At 37.4% G+C, this 21611-nt stretch overlaps 1 protein-coding gene and 1 pseudogene across 2 annotated transcripts; both read right to left on the bottom strand.

Annotated features, from left to right (window-relative positions):
• Positions 1-1584: 1584 nt before the first annotated feature.
• LOC121986572 lies at positions 1585-16149 on the bottom strand (annotated as a pseudogene).
• On the bottom strand, positions 16114-21269 carry LOC121984246. Of its 2 annotated transcripts, none has more exons than XM_042537086.1 (3): positions 21043-21269; positions 20404-20485; positions 16114-18598 (listed from the first exon to the last, which is right to left on the bottom strand). In XM_042537086.1, exon 3 carries the CDS (start codon positions 18366-18368, stop codon positions 16425-16427), a length of 1944 nt encoding a protein of 647 aa, XP_042393020.1. In that variant the 5' UTR covers positions 18369-18598; positions 20404-20485; positions 21043-21269; the 3' UTR covers positions 16114-16424. The 2 variants fall into 2 exon arrangements, with proteins under 2 accessions (XP_042393020.1, XP_042393019.1); XM_042537085.1 differs by having other exon boundaries at positions 20404-20461.
• Positions 21270-21611: the final 342 nt, after the last annotated feature.

The raw sequence follows: 21611 nt of genomic DNA, 5'->3' as shown, positions 1-21611 counted from the left end.
TTTTGGCAAACATATTTCTCTCTGTTTTGTGATCTTTTCTGGGCAGTTTTTTTTTTTTTTTGAAAATTTTGTTGATGGTAGAATGTTCTCTTGTGAGCTATCATCAAGCCTCTTTTTACGTTTTTCTTTTGTTCATGACACGTAAATCAATCCGTATATGGGTAGCTGAAGATAAAGAGTTTAAACTTGTGATTCTCATAGTTAATTGAAAACCCAGAAGCATAACTAGTTCACTGTGGCACACTACTAGCTTAATAATTACATTGAATAAGTGGCTTCCCCTCTTTGACAGTCATGGAGAACAAGCTATTCAGCCTTTAGATTAATTTTTTTACATCATTCATGTGCTTTCACCGTTTAGTGTAGGCATAAGAGATGGAAATACTTAATCCTAAACTAGTGCCCACTCCAATTCATGTAGTTGTAGTTGTCCACTGTATGGAGGATTTAATTGGAGCATACCTCTGTACAAATTGTCGGAGCTTCATATCCCTAGCATGAACTGGTTGTAAAGAAGACTGTTGATTGTCTAGATATTATAAGTCATGAATGGATTTGGAATCCTATGTTCTTATCGTAGGTATGAAACTTACTGGTGATTACATCCAACAATTTTTGGCCAATTAGAGCATAAAAGATATATCGGCAAATCATTAAAGTGTTGATGTTCTCTCGATTAAATATCTTCTATTTTGAGAGTTGAACAGAATTTATTCTAAATTCTACCAAAAAAAAAATAAAAAACTCTGTGATCATGTTTTCTCGTCCACTCCCATTCATGTGGCAAAAGGTGATTCACTCGCCTCAACGCCCCCGTCAACTCGTCCCTAGGCCAACACGGAGAAGATAAATCACGGATGGCTACTAGCCATTAGTGCAAATGGCCAAGACATGAGGGAGGTTATGCTCGGTCACGCCGAGTTTCGACCTCAAGATCTCATGTGACAATACCCTATGCTTTAACCATCGCACCACTCCGAGGAGACCATCCACTCCCATTCATGAACCAATTCATGAGTGATTCGACTTGGAAAACTCATCCGTCCATATACCATCACACTACCTTATTATTACTGGGTGTTAATTGTCTTATTATAATCAGTAAAATGATTTATTATGAAGCACTCAAAACTTTATGCGCATTTGGTGGTGGAGTATCTTAACATTTTTAAAGGAAGAAAAACTCATAGTCCAATGATAAAAACAATTAGAGGAATAATTTAAAAAAAATAGAATTTAAATTCCAATAAAAACAAAATATTATGAAAGTTGACTTTTAAATGTGTATAAATTGTACTTATAGCTAGACGAATTAGGGAGAAAGTCATCTATCTATTTTCAAATAATAATAATAATAATTTATATGAGTTTAGTGGGTACATTTTGGAGATTATATGTTGGACTGTCCTTTTTTCCCCAACCGTACATTTGTTTTCTGATCTGCTACCATTTCATAGTCAGTAATTTGCACCAATATTTCTCAGGCAATGCATCAGTAAATCATACTCGAGTAATTTCAACTGGATAACAAATGGACTAAATTTCTACAAGACAATGAATCCATAGACATAAAGTAAAGAAGAATGTCTGCCAAAAAGGTGCATAAATTCAATCACGGGAATCTATCTGGAAGAAATAGATCCAGTCATTAACATGGAAATGAGTCAATATAGGGACCTGTGGTAAACCTTGGGACTCCATCAGTTAGTTGACAAGATGATGAGTTAAGGAGCACCCTGCTACCTCCAGGGTTTCAAAGACCTTCAATGAAGGTGAGAACTGGAACAAATCACTTAGCCTTCTTGGCAAGAGTTGATGTCCTGAACTTAGCATCATTCTTGACAAAGCTCCACCAAAGATGTGAAAGGAATAGTGGAGGCATGCCACAAAGCATGGGCATCAACATATCCATGAAACGGAGGGCTCCAGAAGCACTGTGAGAGCACATCCGAATACAGCCACCCACAGCCTGAATCATGAGGGGTGTGACGAGTTATACCACACCTGACTGCCCATATCAGAAGCTGAGAAATGACCACCACCACAAGGCACACTTTCATGTTCCACCATGATGAAACAGAAAGAGATCAGACACTGGGGAGAAAGATATGTCTATGCTCTGCATGCATTTGCACCTGGACCGTGCATGAATGCGCACGATTGTTGAATTTGGAGTACACTAAACAATTGGTGGATATGGCACATTTTATGTTTCATGTTCAATATAAAAGATTAAAAAAAAATAATCCAGTGCACGAAACTCCCGTCATACGGGATCCCAGGGAAGGATCTATTGTACACAGCCTTACCCTATTTTGTTTCTAGGATTCGAACCCGTGACCTTTTGGTCACATGGCAACAACTTTATCGTTGCGCCAAAACCCCTTCAAACAGATATGGGACTAATATTCTCAAGGGCAATAGTACTTTGAATGTAACCAGAAATTTAGGAAAAAAAAACATATGGACAAAACTACTTTGGATGAACCTGAATTTAGAAAGAATAGTCACGTTTTTTTCTAAATATTTGGAGATGGTTAGTGTAAAAGAAACTTTAATATTACATGAAGCAATTAAACCAAAGAAAATATATTAGATGAAGCACAGCACTCATTTTGTTGGTGTTTGCTACCTTACGGCCAAACTTGAACATTTAGTAGCTAATGAGTTTAATGTAGTGAAGTAAACTAATCTCAAATTGGATCCAAGATTCTTTAGAGGGGTAAAACTAAAGAACTGAATGTTTACTGAAAGAATATTCAGAAACAGAGCTGTCACTATTTGAGTATTGGCTAGAGATTATGCATTTTACTAGGTAGAAAAAACTATTATAATATCTTCTGTGAAGCTAGGAGGATACATGTCCTAATTTTACTTTTATTTTTAGTTTGAAAGGAGTGCATCTCAGTAAAATGGTTAACAAGCGATTAGATTCACATAAAGCAAATGAAAATGGGAAAGGTTAAGAATTTGCTATTAAAATGAATGAAGCATGGAAGCTAAATTTAAACAATAGATGTCTCACCATAATCCATTTCATAGAAGTTGAGGTACAAAATATGAGTTATCACAAAAGGCTAAAATTGGGGCAGCAAACATGACTCTTGAAGCCTCATCCTTCAGACCTTCACATTGAACACCCTCGGCAAACACAAAATAAGTGAATATCAGCGTACTGTGACTGCAGATGAATAATCCAACTTTTCTGTCTGGTCAAATATCTCTGCAATCATTGCCAACATCATCAGGTAAGTATTCATCAAGAGAGTAATGAACCGCTGTAAATTATGTGAGATTAGATCATATACCGGGAATGAAATATTGCACTCCAGAACCAAGCATTCATGGATAAGAAGCCATATATATGCCATAAACCAGTGTATTCTTAGTTGGTCCCTATGAGGCCTCAGAGGCAATTTGTAATTTACAAGTATGAAAAATGTCAGCCAACCAATGAAATGCATCAATAAGTTGACTGCTGAAAAGATAGCAGAAATGGGCTCCTGCATACCAGAGGAAGTTGCTAATAAAGCATCTACTGAGTTCAGCATTATGAATTTAATCTCTAAAACACCATGAATTAGCAAACCTGGAAAACAGATACATGTTTGAAAGGTCATTTTCCATGGTACTTGTGAGGACTTAAGCCAAGTTCTTCTCGTTCGTTTTCTCTCTGCACCATACAGTCATACCGACAGTCACTCCTGCAGTTCAGCTGCTTCCACTGCAAATAAAGTGGCTCTTGTATATACCATGAACTATTGAGGAACACATCATTGCTGGAATATAGGCATTGTTCAATTGTACGGTCACCAATTATGCCAGTTCTCTCACATTGCTCCTCGCAATTTCTGATGTGCAGGGATGACAAGAAACACAAAACATAACCTCATGTGTAAAGCATCTACTTCCAAGTAATTTAAGTCCAACAGTCGAATGTCAATTTAAAGTCAGACACGCAAAAGAATTAAAAAATAATGAAAGAATTTAAAACAAATGATTAAGTCTCAACAATCAATAGTTAAGAATTGCAAGACTTCTAGCCATATTTGTTAAACATAGTAAAGTTGTATAACTCAATGCAGAGATAGTACATACCTTGCTGTTCAATATCTAAACCTTGTGAACTCATAGAATGTGAGAAATCAACATAGTGGTACTAAATTGATGAATACTATGGTATCAAAATTGGATAGCTGTTATTTTTTGTATTATGCTAGTATGAAGTTCCCAAAAGATGTGCATGCGCTAATGATAAATTAAAAGGATAAAATGAATGTTCATCTCTATTTCCAGGGCCCTGTGACTAACAAGATGAAACAAGAAGAAAGAGTTGAAATTCTGGAATAAATTATGGTGGGACACTTCGGAGCTGGGGGGCTTTGTAGATGTTGGTTTGCAGCGGATAGAATCGAAGTCAAGCTCTCCAATGTTAATACGTAGATTTACTTGGTATCCACCTCAAGAAGAGATGACTAATCTAAGGATCCACACACCGAGCACACCCTCCACTAAGAAAATAACGCCTCGAAACAACTGGAGGTGAAGAAACCTCGTACAATACTCATACAACAAGATACAACTCGAAGCAAGAAGTAAGTACAGAAATACAAAAGAAAACCTCTTCTTGTTTGATCTTGTGTAGCTTGAGGATGTTTCTTGACTCTTGGAAGTGCAGCAACACTTGTCCCAAGAACGCTTCAAGATCTGGCGATGATGAGTGTGAAGAGCTGGAGAGAATCGGAGTAAAAAGACCTGTCTCATTTGAACTCGTTGTCGCCTTTAGATCTGCGTTTCTAGGGCTCCCAATCGATTGGGCTTGCTCCCAATCGATTGCCACGTTAGATCCCAACGATCCCAGCCGTCCAAAGCCTGCATCCTGTGCACGTCAGATCCCAGTCGTCCAAAGCCTGCATCCTGCGCAACGGTCATATCCCAATCGATTGACCAATAGATTGAGAAGGCTTTGATCGATCGACCTATCGATTTAGAGCGTCTCTGTGCTCTCGTAGTTAAACCCTGAAACCGATCGATCGATTAGGGAGCGCACTGTGCTCTTCGCGCTTCGCGCGAGTGGCCTCCAATTGATCAGTTGGCATAGCCCAATCGATCGATTGATCAATTGACCAACCCTAACTTGACTAACTCAAGTGTAAGGTCCCAAACCCAACATTTGGTCTACCGTGATCTGTTGGGACTCGCTCATGCCTAGCATTTGGTCAACCTTGACCTGCTGGGATTTCGTTACCAAGTGTCTGGTCAATCCTTTGACCCACTTGGACTTTTCTAGCCGTGTCAAGTGTCCGGTCAACCTTGGCTCACTTGGACTTACCGTCTCGTGCCAAGTGTCTGGTCTTCCATGACTCACTTGGATTTCTAAATACCAGGTGTCTGGTCACTCCGGACCCACCTAGATTTCCACATGTCTGACTTCACTCATCAGGACTTTCACCTGGCTTCACTCACCAGGATTTTATCACTGCCTAGCTTCACTCACTAAATCTTTCACCTAGATTCACTCACTAGGATTTTCTCACTGTCTAGCTTCACTCACTAAGTCTTTCACCTGGATTCACTCACCAGGATTTTCCATCTGTCTGGCTTCACTCACCAAGACTTTCCAACGGCCTAGCTTCACTCACTAGGACTTTTCATCTGTCTTGTTTCACTCATCAGGACTTTCCACATCAAGTGTCCGGTCAACACTGATCCACTTCGGATTTTTATCATCTGTCAATCTCCCCGTTGGACTTGCCCTTTCCTAACGTCAAGTTAGGACTTTTCAATCAAGTATCCGGTCAACCTTGACCTACTTAATTCTTTTTCACACCAAACTGGTCAAACATTGACCAGAGGAGAATTGCTCCAACAATCTTCCCAATGGACGATTGCACCTGCAATCTCCATAAATTGTCAAACATCAAAACTAAAAAATCAAGACTTAAGTTTGAGCCAATTCAAGTTTAGTCAACTTGTTCAACCTTGACCTAGGGAAATTATACCAACAATCTCCCCCTGTTTGATGTTTGACAATACGAAAGTTAGGCTAATTTCATAGCCTCAATTTCTTCTTCATGCCAAAGCATGAATGAGGGTTTCCTTCATCCTCTCCCTTTCCTAGAGGGAAAACTTCCCCTTTTTGGGTAATGAAGGCCTAATTTAAACCCTACATTCTCTCCCTTTGGCACACATCAAAAACTCTCCCCCTGAAGAGTTATTCACACGTTGTTCAACAACCTCACTCGTTGTTCACAACACCACAATGAAGGTCCCATACACTTTATTGTGCCTCAAATGCTCTCGTCAACCTTGAGCATTCACGATAACGAAGGTTTACAACCTTCTATGGTTTTGTGAAAAATGAATTCGTGTTTTAAAAGAGTAGCTCCCCTTCAAAACATGCTCTAAAAATTGTCATTGCACCAACAATTAGCGTTGTAAACAAGCCAAGCCAAGCCGAGCTTTGGGGTGTTCAAGCTTGTCTGATAAGGTAACCAAGCTGAGTCGAGCCGAGCTTAAATAAAATAAACCAAGCTTTTGAAATGAGTGTTCAAGCTTGACTTGGTTTATTTTTTATGAGCTTGAGCTTGTTTGAAGCTTGGCTTGAGCTTGGTTTGTTTAGATGTTATCAAGCTCTCAATTCAAGCTTGGCTTGAGCTTGGTTCGAGCTTGGTTCATTTAGATGTTATCAAACTCTCAATTCAAGTTTGTTTGATTATTTGAAACTTTTAGTTGTTTGATTGGTTATTGAGCTTGATAATTTAAATTTATTTATTTTATTTTATTGTTTATTTAGCATATTTAAAAGAGTTTTATTAATGAAGATGGTTCGTGGGCATTGCTCATGAATGTTGTTCACGAACGTTGTTCACGAATGTTAACGAGCTGAACACATATGTGTTCAAGCTTGTTTGTTTAGCTTAACAAGTTGTTCAAGCTTGTTTGTTTAATTAATCTTATGTATATTGAACGAACATAAACAAGCTTTTACCAAGCCGAACACCAAGCTTGTTCACGAACGCTTGGTTCATTTACAACCCTACCAACAATGACTTAGAGTTCCTAAGATTTTAGGAAACCCAAAATTTGAAGTTTTGAGATTCAAGAGTCAATATTGAATACAAACTTCATCCTAAACTTCAAGTTAGTTTTTTTGGATCATTCCTTTCTTGTTTTCATTGAGAAAACTACCCTTCAATGTTCACAAGAGAATTTTTTAAAGTTAGGGATGGTTAACATGACTAACCGTGGCTTAATGGACTAAAATCAAACCATTTCAGCTAAAAATCAATTTTTTCAATCGATTGAAGTTGAGACTCAATCGATTGAAGCATTTCAGCAAGGCTATTCTCGAAAAAGCACTTGAATCGATCAGCTGATTGATCCACGCAAGGTTCAATCGATCGGTTGATCGATTCTACGAGCTTCTGTTCGCGGAACAACCCAATTCAATCGATCGACCGATCGATTGAACATCCCCATTCGATCGACCGATCAATTGAGTTTCTGATTTCTTGAAATCAAGTTTCAGCCAAAATTTAAAAATGCCCCAATAATTCTACAAAATTTTAAAAACCATGAAAATTCATGTAGACATTATTTAAGACATATATTATCATGGAAAAATAGTTTTCTAAGAAAATATATTTTATTTTCAAAAATTGACACAAAACTTGAAACCATTGAAAACTTCAAAGTTCCTTCTTAGTTTGTGTCTAAGCAGTGATGATGTCTATCAAAAGATAGCCTTCACTAAGGTTTTCCAAAAGTATTTTGAAATGATTTTCAAAATCAATTTTCAACCATGTTATTTGGGTTAAATGTATATGACTTGTACATTAGCTTTCTCAATGATTGAATAACACATACCTATGTGTTTGGATGATACTAAAACTCAAAAAGATGCACTAAATCAACATCTTGAGTTATGTTCATCCTCCTAACATCTCACTTGTATCTAATGTGCACTAAAACACATATACGTCAACTTATGGTCTTTGTGAGAAGTAGATATTGGTTTTCCCTAAACTAAGGGATCATGCATATCTATCTAGGCATTTTAAAATTGATCATCCACATAGGATGTCACTTGTTGATTAATGTCATGGTCCTTATACAAAGAACTTAAAATAATGCATGAAAATGACTATGATATACATCAAAATAAATAATTTTTAAAAGAAAACTTACTATAACTATATGATGTATATATGACATGACATGGTATATTTATGTTTTTATTTTTCATAATAATTATGAATGTAAAATATGATGTTATGCATATGAAGAGCAAACAAAACATGTCACTTTAGCATAAATAATATACCTAGATTATCCATCTAAGTATCCTTAATTAATTACTAAATCAAAATTAATCCTAAGTTGTCCTTTTTCTTCTAAAAAAATGTCAAAACTCAACTTGACATTTTTTTTACGTTTCCTATTTTTGCCAATTTTCATTAAGTTCAATTCCTCAAATTTTGGCACATTTTACTTTTTCAAAGAGTAAACATTAAATCATTCTTATTTTCAAGGAGTACAACTACCTTGAAAATGCCCTCTGTGTCAACTTCTTCAAGATTAGGTTAACTACCCTTCCAACTGAAGTTGACACTCTCTAAACTCATCTAAGGTGTAGAGAACACACTCTTGAGAACCCAAAACCTATTAGTGTTCCTTGGGTGTGCTAGGTACTCACTAGGGACAACCTCCCTAGTAATCTTCCTAATGACCTTCCTAGGATTCTTAGAAGCCTTGGTCATACTTGACTCCTCACGGTCAACTTTAGAGATAACTTCCCTTGTGAGCTTCTTAGTGACTTTGTTAAGCTTCTTAAATGCCTTAGTCATATTGGTCTTTTCAAAAATACTTCTAGGGATAACTTCCTTGAATCTTGACTTGACCCGTAGGCTTAGGGTTGGTTCCATAACTATATGGAACCCTATGGTATGAAGGCACGTCCTTTTTGGCTTTAAGGCTTTAAGTTTATATCCCAAACCTCTATAGTCATTGGATGACTCTTGTCTATCTATTTCTAAACCTAGGTTTTGTGCCTTTGACCCTTTGACTTCATTCGTCAATTTCTTACGAGTCTTTTCTAATTTCTCAAGTCTTGATCTCAAGACTTGATTTTCATTTCTTAAATCCTCAAATTTTGATTTTTCAATAAACCTTAGAGTTTTCTTTTTCTTAGGCATGCATCTAAAATCTTTAGAGCATCCACACCAGCTTCCTTATCCAAAATGCATAATTTAGGGTAAAAAAGTTACTTTATTAAATTTGGATATCCACTTTTTAAAACATCATATATCAGCTTCCCTATTTCTTCTCTCTCCTCTATAATGTTTAGGGAATGGAATCTATTCCCTAAATTTAGAGAAGTACGGTTCATAAATGCATAATTTAGGGAATGGATAGGGTAGCTGATGCAAAGATTTTTTAGCTACCCTATCTAAAATTTAAGGTAAAATCTTTGAATAGGGTATCTGATGCATATGCTCTTAGAGTTCTTGCCTAATTTATTATTTACCTTTCTAGACTTAGATATGGTAGTTTTGGCATGATAAACTAAATATTTTTCCTTAATCCTATCATGTTTTCTATTTTCATGTTAAATTGCATTAAAATGATATAAATTATTTCTAGCATGTATTTTATCATGACTTAGAGGAGTTGATTCAATAAATGATACCTTGGGTTTGCTCTTTAGAGCTCCCCTTGACTTGAGCTTCCTCCTTGACTTTTGATCGAAATTTTCCTCCTTGGGCATTGACTCCGGTAGTGCCCTTTTTAGCATGTATTTTATCATGACTTAAAGGAGTTGATTCAATAAATAATACCTTGGGTTTGCTCTTTAGAGCTCCCCTTGACTTTTGATCGAAATTTTCCTCCTTGGACATTGACTCCGGTAGTGCCTCTTTTTGCTTGCACTAGAAACGCACAATGTGTTCCTTGCCTTTGTGTACCAAGGCTTGTGTCTTCTTTGACTTCTCCTTCGCCTTGGGTGCCACTTGACCTTTTTTCTTGGTCAACTTAGGGCACTTGCTCTTGTAATGCTCTTTCTCCTTACACTCAAAGCATATAATGTGTTTTTTATTTTTACACATTGAAATTGTTATACCTTTGCTTGTAGGGGTGACACTTGATTCTCCATTTGATCTGGATGAAGAGGCTTCTTCTTGATCCGACATTGATAATCCACGCTCCCCCTCAATCCTAGAGGTGGAGTCCTCTTCATTTTCATCCTCATGTACATGAAACAAAGAATATGCTCCCTCTTTGCCTTTAATGTTGCACTCTCCCAAGGATGGCTCTTCTTGAATTTCTTCTTTCGATGTTGAGCACCTCTCAACTTCGAAGTCATCTTTTTGTTGATCCAATGAGTCGTCCTTTTTGGATTTTTCTTGACTTGGTACAGAGGAGGGTTTTTCATGAATCTTTGTCAATTTGCTCTAAAGCTCCTTGGCATCTTCAAATTTTCCAATCTTGCTCAAAATATTGCTTGGCAATAGATTGACCAATACCTTGGTCACTTTGTCATTTGCCTCGCAACTTTGAATTTGATCTTTGCTCCAATGGCTTCTCTTGATGATTTTGCCCTTGCTATCCTTTGGAGTCTCGAAACCCTCCTTTAAAGCAAACCATTCTCTATCTCCATCATAAAGAAATTTTCGATCCTTGATTTCCAATAATCAAAGCTTGAAGCTATAAATGGTGGAGGTGCCCATGTATCATATCCGAGTCTATCTCGGAAATCCATATAGAAGTTGAGCCTGTTGGTGATCTTTGACTCATTGAAATTGTGGCTTCAACTACTTCTTCCTTTAGCTCATTGCCCTTCCGGCGATGAGTTGGATGAAGAGCGATCTCGCTCTAATACCACTTGTTGGGACACTTCAGAGTTAGAAGGGAGGGGGGTGAATAGCTCGTCTCGCTCGTTCGCTTGCTTCGTAGATGTTGGTTTGCAATGGATAGAATCGAAGTCAAGCTCTCCAATGCTAACACGCATATTTACTTTGTATTCACCTTAAGAAGAGATGATCAATCCAAGGATCCACACACCGAACACACCCTTCACTAAGAAAATAACTCCTTCTCGGAACAACCGGAGGTGGAGAAACCTCGCACAACACTCACACAACAAGATACAACTCGAAGCAAAAAGTAAGTACAAAAATACAAAAGAAAACCTCTTCTTGCTTGATCTTGTGTAGCTTGAGGATGCCTTTTGACTCTTGGAAGTGCAGCAACACTTGTCCCAAGAACGCTTCAAGATCTGGCAGTAATGAGTGTGAAGAGTCGGAGAGAATCGGAGTAAAAAGACCTGTCTCATTTGAACTCGCTATCGCCTTTAGATCTGCATTTCTAGGGCTCCCAATCGATTGGGCCTGCTCCCAATCAATTGCCACGTCAGATCGCAACGATCCCAGCCGTCCAAAGCCTGCATCCTGCGCAACGATCATATCCTAATCGATTGACCAATCGATTGGAGAGACTTTGATCGATCGACCCATTGATTCAGAGCGCCTTTGTGCTCTCGCAGATAAACCCTGAATTGCTTGATCGATCGATTCAAGCTGCCTTGCAATCTCGTGAGAAAACAAGCCCCATTCGATCGACCAATCGATTGGAGTATCTTAATCGATCGGCTGATCGATTGGGGAGCACACTGTGCTCTTCGCGCGAATGGCTTCTAATTGATCAGCTGATCGATTAGCGTAGCCCCAATCAATTGATTGATCGATTGGGTTGTCCTTTCTCGCAAAGCTCTCCTAATCGATCAATTGATCGATTGGGCTCTGGTTCAATCGATCGGCTGATCGATTGAACAACCCTAACTTGACTAACTCAACTCTAGGGTCCCAAACCCAACATCCGGTCTACTGTGACTTGTTGGGACTTGCTCATGCCTAGCATTTGGTCAACATTAACCTGCTGGGACTTCATTACCAAGTGTCTGATCAATCCTTTGACCTACTTGGACTTTTCTAGCCGTGTCAAATGTCCGGTCAACCTTGACCCACTTGGACTTACCGTCTCGTGCAAAATATTTGGTCCTCCATGACCCACTTGGACTTCCAAACACCAGGTGTCTGGTCTCCCTGAACCCGCCTGGATTTTCACATGCTTGATTTCACTCATCAGGGATTTCACCTGGCTCCACTCACCAGGATTTTCTCACTGTCTAGCTTCACTCACTAGGTCTTTCACCTGGCTTTAGTCACCAGGATTTTTCATCTGCCTGACTTCACTCACTAGGACTTTCCAACTACCTAGTTTCACTCACCATGACTTTCCATCTGTCTGGCTTCACTCACCAGGACTTTTTAATTGTCTAGCTTCACTCACTAGGACTTTTCATCTGCATGGCTTCACTCAGGACTTTTCACACCAAGTGTCTAGTCAACACTTAGATTTTCATCATCTGCCAATCTCCCCGTTGGACTTGCCCTTGCCTAACTTCCAATTAGGACTTCTCAATTAAGTATCCGGTCAACCTTGACCTACTTAACTCTTCTTCACACCAAACTAGTCAAACATTGATCAGAGCAGAATCGTTCCAACAATCTCCCCAAATGGATGATTGCACCTGCAATCTCCATTCAGTGTCAAACATCAAAACTCAAACATACTTAAGTTTGAGCCAATTCAAGCTTGATCAACCTGGTCAACCTTGACCTACGGAAATTGCACCAATAAATTAAACAGTAGCATCAACATAATACAATGATGGAACAAGTTAATTGCATGCTATTTTAAACCTTTAATTATTACTATTATTGATAGGCCATTCCACAGTATTTATTTTGGTTCCAACTTCACAGATGCATATCTTGTTACCTGGTCTGTAACATCTTCAAGGACATTCCCAATAACCAGACATAAGAAAAAGTCATCAATGCAATTGCCTAGGGTAATGTAAAACTAAGTTGCTAAAATTGATATCAAGACTTTTAGTTTCCTTGGTAGAATATTATGTATTATGTTTATTGAAAGCACAACTATGATAACTCAATCAAGCCAAACCCAAGTGCAAGTTTCTTTTCTAGATCTTCAGGTGGTGAACTTGTCAAGTACTGATACGTTCATCTATGAAGTAGTGCAAATAAGGAAACCTTTAAATCAAGGTCCAAAATAAGCATTCTAAAGGGATGAACTTTTTTTCTTAAAAAGTACAAATGATTGATATGAGAATACACCAGTTGTGAAGTTCAAAACAAGAGAAATATCTTACTGTTTTGTCGCATAGAATAAAAGCAAAGTGGTTCAAAAGGTAGATCCTAATCATGGATAAAGAAAGTGGGAACCTTTTGTTCTCAACTACAGGAAACTCTTAAAAGTGTATAAATTTCTAAACCAATCGACCAAACTATGAATGACTTTTGCTCCTAAATGATGAAAAGACCAGAGTTAAAAAAAAAAAACCTTAATCTCTAAATACTGTAAAAAAATGATTCTTTTATATTCATATTAATTATGCCTTGTTCTCAATCTATTTCTTTTAACCTATGTTTATCTTATTTGCTCATTTATTTCTCAATTTGAATTTGATGCAGATTGCATCAAGAATGTGAGAAGGAAGACCGGTGGTTCAGATTGTTACATAATTCTGTTAAACTTTTTGCCTTTTTTTCTTTAGTCAACATGGCGAATTTGATCCTCTGACATGGAAAATTTCATCCAGGCGTTAGACTTTGTAGATAGTGAACTAATTTCACAAGTAATTTGTTATAAGTCCTAATGAGAAATTAATTAATGACGCACTATATTCTTGGTTATACAAAATACCATACAGCTGAATATGAGCAGTGTTAGAATCATAGGTCGCCATTAAACTGGTTAGTTCTTGGAGACTTTGATAATCTGTGTGTATAATCGTGCCATTAAACAAAGAAACATTTCAAAGGCTGTATTTGCTCAGGAAGTTCTCGTTACTGGGTAATGAAACCCTAATCAAATAAGGCCAAGATCTGTTTTTGTTCACTCCTCCACTAATTTACTGCGTCGCAATTTAAAAAAAAAAAAGAAAAAAAGACTTAGAAAACCCAGGTCCAGATTAATATTGGTATATCTCATGCAAAATATCGCATATATGTGCAAACTCACGGAAGAATAACCGCATCATCCAATGAATCACATCCTCGAGACAAATCTAAGAGCGTCGCATACCTATAGACCGGATCTGCGTCGCCGGCGCTGGCATCTAGTTGGTTGAATAAGAATCCGAATTCCGAACGCAACAAGAGAAAAAAAACCAAGGAAATGCACCCATGTCGCTAGAGAAGGGAAGGGCAACGGCTCGCCTCGCGTGCTAAACCAACTGACCTGGAGACAAGAAAGACGTCGAAAGAGAGGCGACGAGATAAATGGAATACGAAAGTTCAGTCCATCGCAAGCTCGCCGCGACTGCTCACTCCCCCGCTCTTGGTGACAAAGGCGCTCGCCCCCAACCTCGCCAATCCGTCCTAAGGCATTTACCCTCACTCCCCCGCTCTTGCTCACGGACCAACGAGTTCGATTTTGGCAAATGTTCACTCACGCTTTACCAAGGTTTATTTTTTTGAAAACAATTATTTTTAATCCGCTGCTGTCATTTTATCCGCCTACCTAAACAAAAAAAATCCGTCAGCCTAACTAAATTTATAAGGTAATTCTGGATCTTAGTTGGTAGGATCCGATCCTACGCTCGATTTGGAATGTGATCGGGGATTGGATCGTAAAATTGTGGTACTTTATTAATAATCTAAAAAGTTATTTAAAAAAATTATTTATCTATAAATTGATTAATCATTTTATAAATACATATAACCGTCGAGACTTACGTTGGATAGATATTATTTTATAGCCAAGTTTAAAATAAAAAAAAAATCAAGGAAGATACTAAAAAATCATTGAACATAGATATTTCTTCTTTTCTTTTAACTGACAAATAAAAATAATATTATAACAATAATTAAATAATTATTTAAATAGTCTCAAAACACTCTTAAATCATAACGATGTAAGAAATAAAAACTAAACTTAATAAAAGAACTAAAATTCTTTGAAGTTAAATGATATTTTTTAATTAAAATTGAGCTGTTATACCCTATAATGGATATAAATACCTAAACAAATTTTGATTTAATATTTTAAAGGTATGATAGTTCAATCCGAGTAAAAAAAAAAATTATGATATCTTAAAGTTTAATTAATCAAGCTTTAATTTTACCGACTATGTTTTGATTCTACCGATTCCATCGATTATGTTCCAATCCCACTAAGAAAAATAATCTCAAACACTCCTAGATCATTTGGGTACTTGAGAAACATACAATCATATGATCCTATCATCTAGATCGTAATTTTACAAACTATATTCTAAGCAACGATTATAAATATTAAAAGTTATTAAAAATGTATTTTAAAAATAATTGAGAGTAAAGTGAGATATCATATTTTTTTTATAAAAAACCTTAGATTTTAAAAATTTATAAAATAAGAAATATATTTGCATTTGGTTTTTAGAAAGAGATTTAACATAAAATTAATATACGCCCTGCCCATGGTTAATTCTTTTGATTACTTAAAAAAATTAAATATACATAATTGATACAAAATAATTCATAGATGGGTAAATCAAGAGAAACTTGTGAATAGAAAATATGCTCATTTGTTATGATGTTAAACAATTTGTGTCTATATTTGATTTGTGATAAAGCATTTCATAATTTTAGAATTTGAGAGAATATTGTTTTTAATAAAAAAAAAACAGGAGGTAAACTATGAAAGTAAAATAAATTTCCTTATTTTTTGAAATTATGTTTCAAAGAACTCAATATATGGTGAAACTTCTTGGGAGGAACATTTTGATGATTTTAAATACGAGACAATGTCGAAAAACGAATTTCCTTTTTCTCCTTTGAAATCACATGTCAAAAGAAATCGATACTTCACCGATAAAGACCTTCCACTAAATCAGAAAATTGATATGGCTCCGCTGTTGAAAGAGTAGAATATTACATCGCCAATAAGCCATGAAAGAGAGCGCAGAGTCGTGCAACGATAAACAGTAGGTTTCACTACAATGTCAGGTTTTGTATATTTCTGGCCAATTAACCATGTTACAGCACATCCGAAATAAAATAAGCATCATACAAGCACTGCCATTCACACTTTGAACAGACTGCAAGGAGATTTATCTACAGAATTAGCAGATGATGAAAAAACCCACAAGCATCCATTTGCCTGCCTAAAGTTCACATTCCAGACAGAATTTACAGAGTTTCCCTTGCGTCATATATATGAAGGGCAGCTAAACGCAAAGGAACAATCAGTGAGAAACTAGCATTGTGACAATTAGGTCACCAATCATGACGTAACAATGTACCTGGGAGAAATTGTTTACAGGGATAATAGAAGATCGAAGACCTAGATTTTAGCCCTTAAAACCATTTCCGAGCCACAAAGTGTGGTGCCCCCCGTTCAGGGTTGCAGCAATCAACTTGACTTGTAGAAGTGTTGCCAATACTTGAATTGCTAGCCAGCATAGCCATAAGACTCCCACCATGCACCCTGCCTTCTGGAAGAGAAACCGACCTAGAATCAACAGGTGTTGTAGGATGCACATATTCCTGAGTATTGATCGAGAGAATGTTCTTCTCATTTTCCATTTCCGCAGACCTAGCTAGGTCAACAATCTCTTTCATCTTCTCAGGTTTTATGACTCCTTGATTCTCTGAACCAAAGGCCAGAAGTTGGCCTTCTCCATGAACGCACTGGTCCTCCACTAGAGCAGTGTGTGCAGCACAGAGGCCACTCTTTCCTCTGGCAAAACGTTCACAGGGAGGGCTTTTCATACCAAGACCTGACTCAGGTTGGCCCCATGAGCATCGTTTACCACCGCCATGTGCTTTACAGAAATCAGTGCTGCCCTGAGCACTCTTTCCACAACCCTCAACCTTGCATCTCTTTCCACCTCCATGACGAACACAGAAATCTGTCCTACCTCTTGCACTTTTAGTGCACTCTAATACAGCACATCGTTTTCCACCACCATGGGCCACACAAAATTGGGTGCCACCATGTACACTCTTTGTGCAACCACCTTGGAATGCACAACGTTTCCCTCCACCATGTGCCTTACAAAATGGAGTGCTTCCTTCAGCCCCTTTTATGCAACCCAAGTATGTGCACCTCTTACCCCCACCATGTGCCTTGCAGAAATTTGTGCTGCCTTGTGCACCCTTTGTACATTCAGGATATTTGCACCGCCTGCCACCTCCATGGGCAATGCATAATCCAGAATGCCCTTCTGCACTCTTTGTGCAGTTCTCCTTTTGGCATCTCTTGCCGCCACCATGCCTTATGCATAGACCAGATTTTCCCCTAGCTGCTTTAGGGCAACCTTCATGGCTGCAACGACGTCCACCACCATGAGCAATGCAGTAGTCTGTGCGACCTTCAGCGCTCTTAGTACAGCCAAGGTGTTGACATCGCCTACCACCACCATGGCCTTTGCAGAAGATGGTTCTTCCCTCAGCTCCCTTCTGACAACCAGCTTTACGGCACCTCCGCCCTCCACCATGAGCTATGCACAATCCAGAAGCACCTCTAGCTCCTTTGAAACATCCCGGAAACTGACAATTTTTAGTATTGCTATTGCATTGTTGAGTTTGGGTTACACCAGAAATAGAAACTGAACTTTTCTGTGGTTGGATGATTGTTGATAAAGAGGCATCTGACTGCCCAGCTTGAGTAGATGCATTATGGAATGCTTTGTCAGGGGATACATTATCATGTTTGTCAGGACTATTTAAAAATGGTAATAGCCTGCTCCTATACCAGTGAGATGAAGTTGATCCTTCATCAACAGTTGGTACCTGAGAGAAAGATAGCACGTTGTCTGATAAATAGTTGTCACTCAAGACTGGAGTCACACCTGTAACAACAGAATCAAATGCACCACCTACTGATAGACTCAACTGAAGATCAACTTTATCCTTTCGAACATCAAGAGCAGGTTTTATTGGGCAAATTAAATTTTCATTACCAAGGTTGAGATCAAAATTTAGTCCAAGATCCATGGATGACCCATCATCTGTTTCCCTTGTGGTAGACATGGTGCAAGCTGTAGCAGAGCTCTTCTTACTGCTATCTGAAGAACTTGCTGGATGGCCTACGCCAAGTGTTAGTGAAGAATCTTCTATACCACTTTCATATACATGACACAACTTCCTCTTTGTTCCTTTCAAATTAAGACCATTCAAACAGGGGTGAGAAGAATAAATCCATAGTTTGGTGCCAGTATGAGACTGAGACAAATCCTTTGAAGTATTTCCAGAAGAGAAGTTTAAACCGAGCCCAAGATGACCATGCCTCTTATCCATAACAGATGCTGCCAAAATCCAATCACAATGAAATGTTGATACAAGTGAACCAATTGCCAGACTTCCAGGGATGTGCCATTTGTTCAGTATCTGGAAAGATCAGAGCAACCTCCACTAACAAAACCAGAGGTATCATCGCGATCCATTTGCTAAAACTTTTTAGGGCTGTTAATGTGCTTATTAATTGCCGCCAGGCTATACAATCAGCAACTGGAACCAGTGAAAGTTTTCTGCATAGAAACATGACTCAAATATAAAATACAAAAATCACAAGAATTTTTCATCAATTTTCCAAAATAAATACAATGAGAAGAAGCATGAAAAACACCCTGTAACAGAGTACAACAGGCAGTCACTAAATTATCTCCACTAGATTCCACCTAAAGAAACATTTATTATTATTTGAAGATACCAATGTACTAAAACCATAACCTGTCTTACATCAAATGGGAAGTATATGCAAACTAAGTTTATACTTCGTTTTCTGTTTTAAATATACAAGTTATATGTAATAGCTTTATATATTGAATTTACACAGTATGCATGATAAAATCACACAACCAGTCATATTGCTACAAGATCACCAATTTTCTTCTTAAAGTTCAGCATAAAGTGATATAAATGATTGGGGAATAAGGCTAAGAAAATCACATACTATCTGAGGTCTAAAGAGAGAGAAGCATACACAATGTCAAGTTGAAAAGAAGCAAGAGATTAAACATGCCATATACATGAACCAACACAAAGACAAACTGAGGGCATCTACTAGTGTGTAAGGGCCTATAAAATATGTCATTATTGATTCTAAACATTCTAAAATTTTCACACTAATATGTATGGAATGGATGTGATATTAAGTTGGAACATGTCATAACAAATCTATATACTTACATGATTTTGTAAATTGTAACTAGCTAAATACATGACTAATTTGATTTAAATTTATTAATAAATTCATCTAATTAGAGACATAAACAACTTAGGACAAATGGTGCAAGCAGTAGTGAGAATCTGAAAGTTATGACTTAGGCATTAGAATTCAAGGGAAAGAAACTTGAAATAGTAGGGATCCAATGTTTGAAGTATGAGTGTGTTTCAGATAATGGTCAGTGATCTGATCAAATTTTTACTAGTATCAACCAACCTAACAACATAAGATGAGTACAATGAAGAAGTAAAAAAAAAAAGAAGAAATGAAGGAAGAAATAGGAAATGGCAGGAGGGAAAAGACATCAAGAAGAGAGAGTGAAGAATTAAAAGGCAAAAAAAACGCAAAAAAAAACTTAAAGAGTGATCCTGCTGAAATAACTGGTCTGTTTAGCAGTGATGCTTGGTATCAGCTAGTATTTTAGAAGTTTCAACCAAGAAAAACAAAAACTAGCATTTAGAAGTAGAATGATAGTCACGCTTTATGGCTTGTTGGAAGAGCCATGTAGTTTTAATCCGATGAACTCATTAAAAACCTAGTCAACCTAATGTCGTTAACTATGAAAGACATCTCCAACTCATCAAAAAATTGCTAATCTAAAGGAGGAACCCGTCAAAGTGGTGCACCACACACGTTCTCATCAAATTGCAAATAAGTAGGAAGTCTTGTATGATATTATCAAACATGCCATAACTGAGAGAGAATTAATTGCAGAAGTTCCAAATCAGAAACGATCAGAAAAAATCCAGGTTTACAAATTATGACAATGTTCAACCTTCTAAAACTACCAATGATAGCTTAAAATCAAACCAATAATGAGGCATGAGTATTCAATTGTACATTGAATTACACTCATGATACTCATCTGTTGGATTCTCAGGATAAAGACGTATATAAGAAGCATCTCAAAGATAATGGAGCGCTAAAATCTCTGGAAACTCATCAAAATAACAAAATACGAAATGCTTTTTCTTTTTAATTAAACGAACTTAAACACACTGGATTTCTACTTCTAAGATTTTTTTGGTCCTTCAATGCATATTAAATAGAGCAGTTCACAAGCTCACAGTTGATAACTGCTAACCAGTTCAAGGAAAGCAAACAAACCTGAAAAACTTGATGGCTTGATAAGCAGTTGACAGCTCCAGATTTCAGTGCATCAACTCTGCAACAGATACAAAAAATACAGCTGGGCAGGGAAATCAATACTTTAGATTCGTTCACTACCAAATCATGTAGAAGATGGTCAATAATCTATCTACATAGTTCATACACAGACAGAACACGTTCTGATCTAAATTCCCTACTTACAAATACAAACACAAGGCTGAAATAAAACAAGTTCAACCATGAACTTATGTTTTTACATTGTTCGCAGACAAAACCAACTTAAAAATCCCAATCGCAGATGGACGGACCAAAGAACTAAGAGACACCAGCGAATCCGAATCCAAATACGTAGACAGATACTTAGATCAATAAGAAAGAAACTATAAAACAAAAGGCAGAAGAACCCGTAAAAAATTAATGGAAAGATTTCTTCTCCTAGTCAATAACTTTCCTAACAACAGACCCACCAAATAAGGCGCAGAACAGACCGAATCAAAGCATGGAGTTAGAAGTCACGTCAAAACATCATATGCCTCAGAACCGAGAAGGAAGCAGCAGAAGAATCAAACGATCCGAAAGTGCACTATAAATAAGCTATCCAAATATTAAAGATGAAGATAAAAAAAAAAAACGGACCATCCATCATCGATTCGAGGATGAAACCGAAGAACAAGGAGCCGAAGATTCCTAAGATTCGGAGGTCCCAATCGAGGCGATAGAGACTAGGGGTCCATTCCTCTTCTTTCTTGTTTATTTTGACCTCCCACTCCCTCTGTTCTCCTCGCTCTCGCTCTCGCTCTCGCTCTCGCGGACGGCAGCAGAAACCAGAAGTCTCACGCACACGGAGAAAGGCCGATGCACAAATCCAGGCATAAATGGAACTGGCAATTTTGCAAGCAACCCCCTGAATTCTTGGTTTGCGCAAAAATTTCCATTTGCCAATTGCCATCTACGGCTCGACTCGTATGGTAATTGATTCAACAATTTCCAAATCTGTAAAAAAACAGTGGAATTACCTTTTCTCGTTTCTTATTTCCGTCCAAAATTTTCCTTTATCTTATATCTTTGATTTTAGTTTTTTACGAGGCCCTAAATGAGTGAAGTCAAATTTTATGGTATATAAAATTATTTGATAAAATAATTCAATTAAAATGAATTAAATCATTAAAATAGTTACACAAGATTGATTTAATTTTTTTTAAAGA

The sequence above is a fragment of the Zingiber officinale genome, chromosome 5B (assembly GCF_018446385.1).
Source record: "Zingiber officinale cultivar Zhangliang chromosome 5B, Zo_v1.1, whole genome shotgun sequence".
Taxonomy (NCBI): domain Eukaryota; kingdom Viridiplantae; phylum Streptophyta; class Magnoliopsida; order Zingiberales; family Zingiberaceae; genus Zingiber; species Zingiber officinale.
Note: the sequence above shows the minus strand (reverse complement) of the source record. Positions and strands in the feature narration are given on the sequence as shown.

What these genes read in the sequence shown, in the direction of transcription:
- LOC121984246 (XM_042537086.1), bottom strand. Translation starts at nt 18,368, where the DNA reads ATGGATAAGAGGCATGGTCATCTTGGGCTCGGTTTAAACTTCTCTTCT.